Raw genomic sequence first — 13,502 nt, 5'->3', positions numbered from 1 at the left:
TCGTAACAAGGGCACACTATCCGTGCAAGAAATTACTGAAGCCGAACGACGGGTATTGAGGCTTATTCAAAAAACACGATACGCCGTCGAAATTAATCGTATTACAAAGTCGGAAAGAATAAAAGGCACAAAATTGGCCTCGTTAAGTCCAATAATCGATGAACATGGTTTGCTTCGCGTCGGCGGCAGGCTGCAAAATGCAAACGTGCCCTTTGCACAGAAACACCCGATACTACTACCTTCACATCATCACGTCACCGATTTAATTATTCGGGATATACACGAGAAAAATTACCACGCGGGTATACAATCCACCCTCTACACCATCGTCACCGTTTTTGGCTTCTCGACGGTAAAAATCAAGTACGTAAAATCGTTCGACATTGCGTGCGCTGTATCCGCTTTCGAGCAACACCCGCTGAATACAAGATGGCCAATCTACCGCGGGCCAGAGTCGAAGAAGCCACTGCATTTTGTCATACAGGTGTCGATTTTTTCGGTCCTATGTACATTAAAGAGAAAAAACAACGAAATAGAGGCCGCGTAAAAGTATACGGGTGCGTCTTTATTTGTATGGCAACAAAGGCCGTACATATTGAAATCGTTAGCGATCTATCGACTGAGACATTTCTCGCAGCCTTAAAACGCTTCATGGGACGTAGAGCCATACCCTCTAACGTTTACTCTGACAACGGCACAAATTTCGTGGGCGCGAATAATCAACTTCGCGAATTATACACCTTGGTCGAATCAGACGAATTTAAAACGCGAGTCAAGGACTTCGCGGCAACCAAGAAAATTTCTTGGCATTTTAATCCGCCCTTCTCACCGCATTTCGGAGGTATCTGGGAAGCGGCGGTCAAATCATTTAAACACCACCTCAAACGAGTAATAGGTGATCTTCTCTTCACATATGAAGAACTGAATACCTTGACAATAGAGATCGAAGCTATACTGAATTCACGACCTTTGTGCCCAATTTCCACGGATCCAAATGATCCGCTGGCACTGACGCCTGCTCATTTTCTAGTAGGACGTCCTCTTACAATGCTACCGGAAGAAAATTATATTTCTGTTCCAGAAAATCGTCTATCGTCATGGCGATTGATAACCAAGGCTCGCCAAGACTTTTGGCGCAGGTGGCACACCGAATATTTAAACGAACTTCAGAAACGACAGAAATGGATGAACGATGGCAGCGGTCTACAACAAGACACCATTGTCATCCTCATAGATAAAAACCAACCATGTATGCGTTGGCAGCTGGGACGAGTTGTGGAATTACACCCGGGGGACGACGGCGTGGTCAGGGTCGCTACAATCAAGACGGCCCAAGGGATTTTCAAGCGCAATGCGAAATTACTTTGTCCGTTACCGAACCTTTCTTAACTATATTGTATTTGTATGATCAATATGTTCAACCTATATATAAGACTCAACATTGTAAAGTTGCGGCATGCGATGGCGACTCGGGGCATTATCCATACTAGTTGATCGTTTCACTCTCAACGGGGGGAGAATGTTCCGTGGACGGAAGATCGATTTTGCTCCTTTACCAAATTTGAATTTCGCGCATTTTCGCGTAGTAAGTGGGCGCGACCTTCGCGATTTCGTCGAGGGCCCGCGCTACCGTCGTGGGCCCGTAGCGGGGGGCGGCGGTACGAGCCGCCGTTTTTCCGCTAATAGAGGGGATCCGCGAGATCGTCAGTCCGAATATTCCATCGGAACAGGTCAGTCCGGAAAACCTCTCGATACGCGAGTAACTTATCGTTCAGTCGACACGAGTCATCGGTGGTCCGAATCAGTGACGAGTTCGTTGCGCATAATTCGACGGAGATCGCGGTTCGATAACTACGGATACCCGATTAATCCGGTTAACGTAAAATCACGCGATTTGCTTTGCACCGTCATCGATTCGCGCATCCGCGAAATGACTTCGGTCACTTCTTGATTCGCACTTATGTGAACTGACTTCGGTCACTCATTAATATCCGAGCTTAGTCTCGTGGCGAGTCGTGTCTCGCGGGCTATGCCCTACGCCTTGTGCGGTAACACGAATAATACCGAACTTGTTCTCGGACCGAGCTTAGTCTCGTGGCGAGTCGTGTCTCGCGGGCTATGCCCTACGTCTTGTACGGTAACACGAATAAACGATTCTCACGCGCAGGGCCCTGACGCTATCGATATACCTGATTGTGACACTCATTGTACTGGATTATCATATTTGAGGGGTTTTTATGCCGCAAGGCTTTTCCCCAAGAGCTAATAAAGGTATCATCCTTGAAGCTCAATTAACGTCTCCTTTACTCATATCCCTCATACCTTACCGGGTCATACGAACCACGGAATCTCTCCATGTTGGAGAGATTTCGACGCTACAAAACTTTTTAGTTTGATAATTTAGTTTGATATTACAATAAATTAAATTTTTCACAAATATCTACAGCAAATCATACATGAAATAAAATAATTAGCCAGAATATAAATGAGGAAACATTAGTTTTTATTTAATTTTTAATATTTTGATGATTAACATTTAATAATACAAATTATTCAGTATATTATCATTATATTTCGATTAAAATAAAATGTATCTTCATTTTGCTCGCAGAGAGTACGTTTTACTCTTTTTCTTTACTCTCTGATATATTTAGAACATTCCCTAGTAGTTATTTATTTTTATTAAACTATCTATATCAGAAAAATGTGCACCTAAGGAATACTAGGAGAATATTCTAATAGTAGTATTATTTTAGGTGATAAAGAGGCGTTGGAACTATTACGCATAAATAGTGACACGGGCAAGATAACAGATCCTTCAGATAAAATATTCTTATCCGAAGTCCTCGACAAAAAGAAAGAGCAGCAACAGGAAAAGAAAAAAGAAAGACTGCTCAAAAGAAAGCCAATGTTCAGGTTGCTGCAGAAATTGCGAAAGACACATCGATTTTTGATGACATACGCATAAATGACACTCAATCACGAGCGTTTGAAACTGCACCTTCAATAACTGTGCAAGGAACTCATCCATCTCCTACGATCAACAGCGCATTCTGTACTTCGCTCTCCACTGTGAATGTGAATTGTGCAAATGTGAATTATGTGAATAATTCTTATGCACAATCTTCACTTTCGCAGAGAGAGTCTCGAAGTCCCCATCTGGAGTTACTGTCTGCTTGTCCGTCAACAGCAAATGAATTTGGGTACGAACTCACTCCAACAATAGTATCTACCCAGGCTTTGCTCCCATTCATAGATTCAAATTACAGGGCGATAAATATGCTCGCCAGTAATGACGGAAAATCCGCAATGGTTTCCGATGACTACACCACCTCTGCCACTCGTAGCACAACAGTACTTCGACAATTCAACGGCACTACAGCCTTTATATGGATCTGCTTCACAAGCCTCGCAATCTAGTGAGCCACTGCAATCTTGTTCAGTTCCTGAATTTTCACAGCAGTCGATACACGGATCTGCTTCACAAGTCTCGCAATCTAGTGAGCCACTGCAATCTTGTTCACAACTGTCCGACTTTTCACAATCCAAATGTACACAACAAAATGATCCTAGAAACAATAATATTCGTTCAAAAGACATGGTTGAAAGATTTATAGATGCTTTCAGAGCTCTTGCTCCGGAAGGTAAATATAATAAATTATTTTTCTTTTCATTATTGCAGTTACTAATTTTTGCGCTATTTAAAAAAGTATATAATTTTATTACCATGTTTTGCTTTTTCAGTGACTGAATCAAACATCAAATTCTTCGAGACAGTGGTTACCACGATAAAGTCGATTGTATACGTGTTCGCGGCGAATGAGCGGTCATTTGTATTAGCCGGGTTACCGGCGGAGCGGCGTTGCCGCCGCGCGGCGAAAGTGTTCGGCGGCACCGGCCGCGCGTGCGCGGAGCGCAAGTGTGCGAGCGGATGCGAGTGCGGCGTGCGAGTCGCCTCCTTCGCCAGCTTTCCTTCCGGTTAGCGACAGTGCAGTGCGATCCGGGAGAGACGGCAGTAAAGGTGGGACTGTAGAGAGCATCGGTAGTGGAGAGGCAGGCGACGGACCTGTTGCGAGCGACATCGGATCCTGCACGAGCGAGCCTGCCGTTACAAGCGAGTACGACCCGGGAGCCGGCGAGCAACGATCGAGGCTCTGGACCAGGACTATTGGGAAGGCCCGCGGCCCAGAGGGCTGAGCGGCCATCTTCTACCACGTGAGGACTGTGGAACGGGGACCCGGCCCAGGCGATCACGCCTTGCCAGGTGTTTGCCCCGGAAGATAGACCGATCCCGTCAGCGGGGGAAGGCGCGGGCCCTTCGGCTCGGTTGAGGGTGCCGATCCGGCCGGTGCGCCGAGAGGTGGTTGCGAGCGAGCGAAATCGGGAAGGATCAAGGTAATTGTGGGGCGTCCGCGGGGGTGGAAGGGGCGGCAACGGCCATTCGGGCCTTCCGTCATTGTATCTCGCGTGCGCGCCGTCTCGCTGTCGTGACGGGGAGTGAGTGCGGGACGGCCGAAACACGCCGTCTCGTCACTCTGTTAATCCTGCCCACGGTGGGCGAGTGTGTCTTGGTTCGGGGGAACGAGAGGCCAAGTGCGCCGACTCGTCGCTTTGCGGGCTGTGTTCCCAGGGTGGACGCGAGCCTCATTCTCTGGCGAGTGGGGGTGCGGAGGGGCCAGCCGCATCACCCTCCCACAGCGTCGGACGCGGATAAGTACGCGGTTCGACGTGTCTTCCGGCGGGACAGCGGGACGACGAGTGTTCCTACGGGAAAGGGGCGGTATCGATCTGTAACGACGCGCCGCCATTTCGGGCCATCGTGGCCATTTCCGTCGCGCGTAGCGGCAGTTACCTCGCGTAGCAACAGCTCGCGCGGGGCGATGCGTGTTCATACTTGTACGAGAGGGGAGGTGTCGGCCGGCAACGGCGCACCGCCATTTCGGGACTTTGTAGCCATTTCGGTCTCGCGGAGAGACAGTTACCGCGCGTTGAGCCGGTTATCGTATGTAATTGCGACTGCGTACTGTGACGATTGTGAATGGGCCTGTATCTGACGGATTGCTGCCTGCGCCCGTTCATACGGCGGCCAGGCATTGAGAGCTAATAAAGTGTGCGCTTGCTCGGGCTTTTCCCTTGACTCGCAAGGGTTTTTATGCCTCAGCAAGTGGGTGTGTATCGCGGGAAACGGTGTGTTGTAATTATGTGTTCCCTTCTAAGACTGCATCCCGCTTCCTTATCTACGAACCCGGCTGTAGGATTTATGAGACTTATGCGCGTACCAAACGCCCGAGGCGTTCCGATGATTTAGATTCGGTTAGGACTTCATCGAGACCGATGAAGCGAGACAAATAGACAACAATACGTCTGAAAATATTGAAGCTTCAAAGGAATCTTCTTTCAAAGTAATATTGTTTTTCTTTCACTAAAAACACAAAGTAAGATAGAAACTATATGAAATTTTGTAATATTATATGTGTATGCGCGTGTATATGCGCGTCCGTATGGCTGCGTATGCGCGTGTATGTGCGTCCATATGTGTATATGCACGCGTTCGTGCCCTAAGTGCGTACCTGTGTCCGTCCGGCTGATTCCGATGCCCCACGTTGGGCGCCAAACTCTTAGGTAGATGATTGTGTGTGTGTGTGTGTGTGCGTGTGCGTGTGCGTGTGCGTGTGCGCGTGCGCGTGCGCGTGCGCGTGCGGTATAAATGCGTATGTATTCGATTACAATTCCAAAAGCGCGACATTGCGTACCGGCTTTTCTTTCGCCATCTTAACTCGACTCCCTCTGCTCGACAACTGGCGCTCTAGCGCCGCTACCTCACCTCTACCGAGATCGGTACAAACGAAAACCGCGGAATATATAATTCAATCTGTAACAAATATAATTTTGTGTCTACATTTTTTGTTGTTGCAGATTTCTGATTTCTATAGAACTCCCGGCAAAGGCAAGGTAAATTGTTTGATAAATATTGATTTTTACTATTGTTTTGTATATGTTATTATGACAGAGATGATGTAATTTGAGCGCATTTTCAGGTAGAAATATATCCTGGAACAAACATTTATTTTTATGAGGGTATCAAAACAAATATTTTGGATAAATCTAAAGTTTTGGACCCGAACACCTCAGAGTGTATTAATCACTGGCCTCTCCTCGTGCGGCATGCACTGATCGAGGTATATGGGAAGAATTTGGCTTCATTGTGTGCAAAAGGTAGCAAAAAAAATGGACGCCCAGGTATCGATACTCAGTTTTACAAAGCTCTTTACTGTATCTTTTTGTGCATACATACTATAGTATATATATATATATATATATATATATATTCTTTCACCTCTTACTCAAGACATTCTACCTTAGAAATGATCTTTATAAGTTGTTAAACTTATGTGGCCGCCATTCAGCAACCCCCTCAGACCTCAGGTCCCTCTCGTAATCCCTCCCGTGTTCCCCGTGATGACCGTTCTGAAGATTCGCTTGAACATGCGTCCCCCATCCGCCTTCGCGACGCGATAGACACAATTCCAAAATTCGATGGGCATAACATACCGGTGCACCATTTTTCGAAAATTTGTGAAAGAGCTTTTGAGCTTATTCCACAGTACCAAGAGTATCATCTCGTTCAACTCATTATTAACAAATTGCAAGGACATGCGTATTCCGCTATTGAGGGTACTCAACCGTTGAGTGTCCTCGAGTTAACAAGACGATTGAAAAGAATTTTTGGCCCTAACAAATCAGTAGATCAGTACCGCGGTGAACTAGCCAATGTGTTTATGAAAAGTAATGAAAATATCTTCGATTATGTCGCGCGCGTACAAGAATTACGCACCTCTATTATAGATGGAGAAACCGACAGTGTTGGGTATATCGAATCCAGCAGAAAAAAAGAGATAGAAGATACGGTCATGAACAGTTTCGTGAACGGATTGCCATCCGAGCTACTTATTCGAGTTAAAATAGAGAATTGTGATATTCTAGAAGAATCGATCGAGACCGCGATCCAACTTTCAAAAACCATAGAAGCTGAAAGAGCACGCAAGCGTCCTCTCGTTGTGAATCCGCCTGCCCGTGCTGATCCCCAGTATACTATCCTACGACCCCCTCGCCCCTCGATACCTCCGGAAGGTCCCCGTCCATTTATTAAACCCTTGATTCCCGGTCAGCCAGGACCAAACTTCCCTACCACTAAGGTGTGTTATTATTGTAAAGCCCCCGGACATTTTAAGAACCAGTGTCAAAAATACGCAATGTATACAGCCGCAGGACATACCCCCCGTTTCGAAACTGATCAACAGCCGGAAAACTCCGCGCGCGTTCCGATGAACGACGTCCCGCGGAACGTACAGATAGAGAGACGTCAAGAAACACAAGAATCTGCAAGACCGATTCCCCTCCCAGCTACAACTTCAGCAATGTAGAAACCTCCGAGGCAGATAACGAGCTGCCATCCGTGATAATAAAGTCGGGAGATCTGAAGGCTCCATGTATTTTCATGATCGATTCTGGATCCAAATTTAATTTAATAAAAGAACGTTTTATTAAGGAACCAACAATAATTAATCACGATAACGTTGCCGAATTGAAAGGTATCACGCCCGGTGCAGTATTTACCAAAGGTGATATTAAGATTGATTTTTTAGGACAACAAGTCCTGTTTCATGTAATAGCGGATTCAATTGCGTTCCCACACGATGGAATTATAGGAACGCCCTTCTTTAAAAATTATGGAGCTATTATTAACTACAAAAGAAAATGTTTGATATATGACGACACCACTATACCTTTTATAAGGATCGAACGAGTTTATTTAACGGAACGGTCCGTCACTCCCTTTTATGTTAACATTTTAAATTCTGAGGTACAGGAAGGCTACCTCCCCCGATGTAATATACCTGAGAAAGTTTATTTAGGCGAAGCCATCGTCACTAACAAAAATGGCAAGGCTTGTTTGCCGATTTTCAATACGTCAGAAGAAAAAATAGAAGTTTTAATACCATCCGAAGAGTTACAAGAATTCACTATCATAACACCGAATAGTTCAATTAAAGAAAACCCCGTGGGCATCCGAAAATGCACCATTACGTGCAACGAATCAAGTAAACCACTGTATGAAACTGAAACCCGAGGGAATGAGGCAGAGCACAATTTAGAAATACAAAACCCCCCCTTCATAAGTGATAACGACGTCGAGAACGACATTGATCATAACCGCGCACCTCTTGAAAGCATCGCCCAGATCCAGAAACGCTTGGGAGACTCTGATATTCCCCCTGTCGGAATTAGTAATCCCGTATATTTCTTTAACGAACCCAATAACCGCGTTAGGAAAGTTTTGGAATTATTAAGGTTAGATCATTTAAATAGCGAAGAAATTCTTAATATTCAAACTTTAGTTTCGAACTCTGCAGATAGATTCCATATCCCCGGTGAAAAGTTAGAAGCTACTACTTTTGTAGAACACATAATTCACACCACGGATGAGCTCCCCGTTTTTACTAAGCAATATCGATACCCCCCGTGCATCGCGAAGAAATTAACAAGCAGGTAACTGATCTCCTAAGTAATGATTTAATTAGCTATTCGACATCTCCATATAGCTCTCCGGTATGGATAATACCAAAAAAGGCCGATTCCCAAGGCAACAAAAAATGGAGAATGGTGATAGACTATAGAAATTTAAATGAAAAGACCATAGGTGATGCCTATCCTCTCCCCAATATTATTGATATTTTAGACCAACTGGGGTCTGCCAAATATTTTTCAGTATTGGACTTGGCATCCGGTTTCCATCAAATTTCAATGACTCCCAAAAACGCGCATAAAACAGCTTTCACTACGCCATATGGACATTATCAATTCAAGCGTATGCCCTTTGGATTAAAAAACGCCCCAGCCACATTCCAACGATTGATGGATAATGTGTTATCCGGATTACAAGGAAACGAACTCTTCGTTTATATGGACGATATAGTCATTTATGCAAGATCAATAGAGGAACATGAAATTAAGTTTAAGAGATTAATACAAAGATTACGCTCCGCAAACCTGAAGCTACAACCGGATAAATGTAAATTTTTGTGCAAGGAAGTCTCTTATTTGGGTCACATCATTGGGTCAAATGGTGTTAGGCCAGATCCCGACAAGATTAAAGCAGTAGCTGAGTTTCCAACGCCCCGAACACCGAAAAACATTAAGCAGTTTTTGGGACTCGCAGGATACTATCACCGCTTCATTCCAAATTTTTCAAAGGAAGCCAAGCCTCTTACAGATTTGTTAAAGAAAAATAAAGAATTCCACTGGTCTACAAACCAGGTGAATGCCTTTACTACTTTAAAAACCGCGTTGGGCTCCAATCCTATTCTACAATATCCGGATTTCACGAAAAATTTTACTCTCACAACTGACGCATCAGGATACGCGGTTGGCGGAATATTAAGTCAAGGCTCTATAGGTAAGAACCTTCCGATAGCTTACACTTCGCGCGTTTTAAACGCTGCAGAACAAAATTACTCGACCATTGAAAAGGAGTGCTTAGCCATTATATATTGCGTAAGTCACTTCCGACCTTACCTCTATGGTAAACCATTCACTATTGTTACTGACCATAAGCCGTTGGTATGGTTGCACTCGGTTAAGGATCCTTCTTCGCGTTTATGGAAATGGAGAACTAAATTACTGGAATATGAATATGAGATAAAATATAAAAAAGGCACTTTAAATAATAACGCCGACGCCTTATCTAGAAATCCCCCAGTAAACTTTATTTTCCCCATTGATTTCAGTGATGATTCTAATGAATCTTTATTTTCTCCTGTATCCCGAATCACTACCCCGCTACTTCCCTTACCCGCACCCAACTCTCCAGACCCTCCGAACCCATCAATAACGAGCCCTGCAAATCGAATGAATATGCCATTAAATTCTCCTCATGATGATTATATAGAAATGCCTAACCTCGAATCAGAACTAACAATCGAAGAAATTCCTGTGTCAAGTGATGATGAGTTAAGTTCCGGTTCTGACCAAGATTACGAGGAAATGTTCACTCATGTGACCACGCCATACGAAAATTGTCCTATCGAATATAATATAAATCAAGCCCCTAACATTATCGAAGTCCGTAATAATTTTTTAGAACAGAAGGGAGTTCACGCTATATTTATTCAATTGAATGGTATGCCCTTTGACCAAGGCGCTCAATTATATTTTAATGCTAATCTGTTACCAAAGTATGAACACCTTACATATGAACGAGCTACTATACATACCATCAAAGCTAACACTTTGATTTCTCTACCCATAAAATTAAATTCTTATACGTTAATCGAACCAACAACCCTGAAAAATTGTTTGCTGTCCCTTTTAAACGTAATAACGGAACTAGAATTAACAAACATATATATGTCTAAGAGCATTTCATTCGACGACCTACCATGGTCTTATGTCATAAAACAATTAAAGAAAATTTTAACAGAGACCAATTGTCGAATAACTATTTGCCAAAATTTGGTAAGAAATCCCGCTGTGCAAGAACGCGAGAAGCTAATATTAGAAAACCATGCGTCAGCAGTAGGCGGACATAAAGGTGTCACCAAAACATACATATAATAGAATTAGACCTCATTATTTTTGGACTAATATGAAAAAAGACATACAGGAATTTATCCAGAAATGTAAAGATTGTCAGCTGAAAAAATTAACAAGAGTAAAAACTAGACAGCCCATGGTTATTACAGACACCCCAGGTGCAGCTTTCGACAAAATTTCATTGGATATCATGGGACCTCTTCCTATGACAAAAAATAATAACCAATATATATTAACTATACAAGATCTATTAACTAAATACTCTGTCGCTGTTCCCTTAATTGAAGCCACTTCGCTTTCCATAGCTGACGCATTTTCTAAAAATTTTATTTGTATTTACGGTGCTCCTATAAAGCCATGTTGACAGACCAGGGAACAAATTTCTTATCTTCTCTAATGAGAGCTTTAGCAAAAAAATTTAGAATTCAACAGTTTAGAACCACAGCCTACCATCCACAATCCAACGGATCTATTGAACGATCACATCACGTTCTCATGGAATATCTGAAGACACAGATAGATAACGAAAGGAATTGGGACAATTATTTAAGTCTCGCTATGTTCTCATACAATACGAGTGTGCATGAGGGTACAAAATTCTCTCCGTATGAACTAGTATTCGGAAAACTTGCACGATTGCCCTCTTCGCACGAACCCATTGAAGAAAACCTTGAACCAACGTATCGCGAGTACTTAACGGATTTATTTAATAAATTATCTGAATTACAGAGACAAGCGCGAGTAAACTTATTGAAATCAAAAGAAACAAGCAAGAAATATTATGATAAGCGAATTAACGTGCATAACTTTAAAATTGGAGATTACGTTTTCTTGTTGAACGAAACTAAGAAAAGAAAATTCGCGAATCAATATACCGGACCCTATAAAATAATGGAAATATTGCCTATGAATAATGTAAGATTATTAATCAATAATCATTTTCGCGTCGTTCACAGCGATAAATTAAAAATAGCCCATATAAACCCAGGATGAAGAGATAATAACGCTTTTTCGCCTGTTTTAGATGCTTTGGGATCGCCGTCCTGCCCTGCCAGACCCACAACGGGCCTTGCCACATTTGAACAATCTCAACGAATTCTTCATTTACTGTATTAAGGCAGAAAGTTATCGAAACATTGATACTGGAGAAGCTCTTTGCAGCCCTTGTTACGACCGTATAAAACTCCTTGTTCGTCGAGAGCTTTTTGTCTTTAATAAAACACACTATGTAAGCTGTGGATTAGTCAACCGTGAATTACGTTGTTCTGTTCATAATTGTCCAACGCCAATAGTTACCACACGCCCCCTCCGGTGTTGCTTTACCTGCCAGGACGTTTTAAACGATTATCTGGCTTACGCGGAGGAAAGCGGCTTCACCCTCGACGTAGATCGGTTTTTAATCCCTATAGAGGGAACTCATTTCTAAATAATAACCAACCCCTCTGACAATTCATTAGCCTCGGACGCGACTGAAATATTTAGTATTGATATTGTTAAAACGCTTAGTTATAAAAACGTGGTACGCAAGGATATAAACCGTGCACCCGAAACCACTACATTCATTTAATTAACCAATATCTTAATAAAATATCCATTATTTGTAATATTATAATCACAATTATGTTACTCATAGAAATAACTTTTTCATTAATTTTAATTATAGTACCTAAGGTAAGTGGCTTAATTGGTTTCGACTGTGGAGTTCGACATTTGAATATAACTACCGTTTCTCTGCTAGATGTAGGTGAATGCAACCTAAAATATCATACTCCAACCACCACTCGTACTAAAATTCAGCTTTTACAATTATCCGATTATAATTACGCTGAGGTTTTTCAGTGTAAGGTCGAAATTTCGCGAACCATATATCATTGTGGAATGCACTCCCACGTTGCAATAGTATTCAATGGAAAAGCCGATTACGTACATGAAACGGGATACCATACCTGCATGCGTTTATTTACCGAAGGAAAAATTTCCCTCGGAAAAGATGGCGTTCTCGACAAAATAAAAGTAAATGAAACCTTTTATAGAAGTTTTGCCATTGCTGGAGATAAGAAACGACGGCACTTGTTCTGGCGCCCAGTATTCTGATTCATATGGAACTTGGGACAATGTTACAGTTCAGGCCTCCGCTAAAATTACAGTAAAATCCGGATTCTCTCCCGTACATTTAAATTCAGGAAAAATTAAGTTACGATCGGGAACTTCGTGTCCTCTAACTGACGGATTCTGTCTAGATCCCGACGACGGTTACTCCTTTTGGAAACCTATGCCCTTATCATCCTGTAAATTTGAGCAATACGACGTCCTGTACGAGGGACCGGCAAATAAGCTCACGTCTACTACCAGCGACTCGCCGGGTCAACCAATCTACAGCTTGATCACTCAAGACATTACCTTCGCCCTCATGACAACCAAGGAACTCTCTCTTTGCGGATATAAATTACTCCGTACGGAGCACCCGAAACTATTCATCCTGTTCAAGACGGGGATACCTTCGCCAAAAAGGGAAGCATCTCTATACCAAATTTAGATATCTTCACTTATATGAATTCTAAATTTGTTTACATCGAACGTCATATCCAGGACCAGATGACGTTACTTTATCACAATGTTATCCAGCAAAAATGCGCCCTTGAAAGACAGATACTTACCAATACCCTTTCTTTCGCTGCGCTGCAACCAGATGAATTTGCATACCAATTAATGAAAGGCCCTGGCCACATGGCTGTCACTGCAGGCGAGGCCGTGCATATTATTAAGTGTATACCCGTCGACGTCAACGTAAGAAGAACAGAAGAATGCTACAATGAATTACCCATCACATTACGAAACGTCTCACTATTTCTCACCCCAAAATCAAGAATTATCACAAAAACTGGAAATGAACGAGAGTGCTCTGGAGA

The 13,502-nt window shown here is 42.9% G+C and overlaps 2 protein-coding genes across 2 annotated transcripts in view; both read left to right on the top strand.

Moving 5' to 3' along the window:
- The window catches only part of LOC105558006, a 4,311-nt gene extending 2,922 nt beyond the window's left edge, over nucleotides 1–1,389 (top strand). The window contains exons 2-3 of the mRNA XM_012005478.1: nucleotides 11–363; nucleotides 609–1,389. Of these exons, the coding sequence (XP_011860868.1) occupies nucleotides 11–363; nucleotides 609–1,389 (1,134 nt within the window). The remainder of the gene's footprint in view (nucleotides 1–10; nucleotides 364–608) is intronic.
- A 1,496-nt stretch (nucleotides 1,390–2,885) lies between these two features.
- LOC105558005 lies at nucleotides 2,886–13,129 on the top strand. The gene is made up of 10 exons (XM_012005477.1): nucleotides 2,886–3,644; nucleotides 3,745–3,833; nucleotides 5,917–5,952; nucleotides 6,039–6,179; nucleotides 6,606–7,255; nucleotides 7,405–8,550; nucleotides 8,604–10,235; nucleotides 11,016–11,334; nucleotides 11,618–11,768; nucleotides 12,627–13,129. Exons 1-10 carry the CDS (start codon nucleotides 3,293–3,295, stop codon nucleotides 13,127–13,129), a joined length of 5,019 nt encoding a protein of 1,672 aa, XP_011860867.1. The 5' UTR covers nucleotides 2,886–3,292.
- Nucleotides 13,130–13,502: the final 373 nt, after the last annotated feature.

This window comes from Vollenhovia emeryi, unplaced genomic scaffold (assembly GCF_000949405.1).
Source record: "Vollenhovia emeryi isolate VEMERY1.0 unplaced genomic scaffold, V.emery_V1.0 DF939393.1, whole genome shotgun sequence".
Lineage (NCBI taxonomy): Eukaryota > Metazoa > Arthropoda > Insecta > Hymenoptera > Formicidae > Vollenhovia > Vollenhovia emeryi.
The sequence above is the reverse complement of the archived record's forward strand: the minus strand, read 5'-3'. Positions and strand labels throughout refer to the sequence as shown.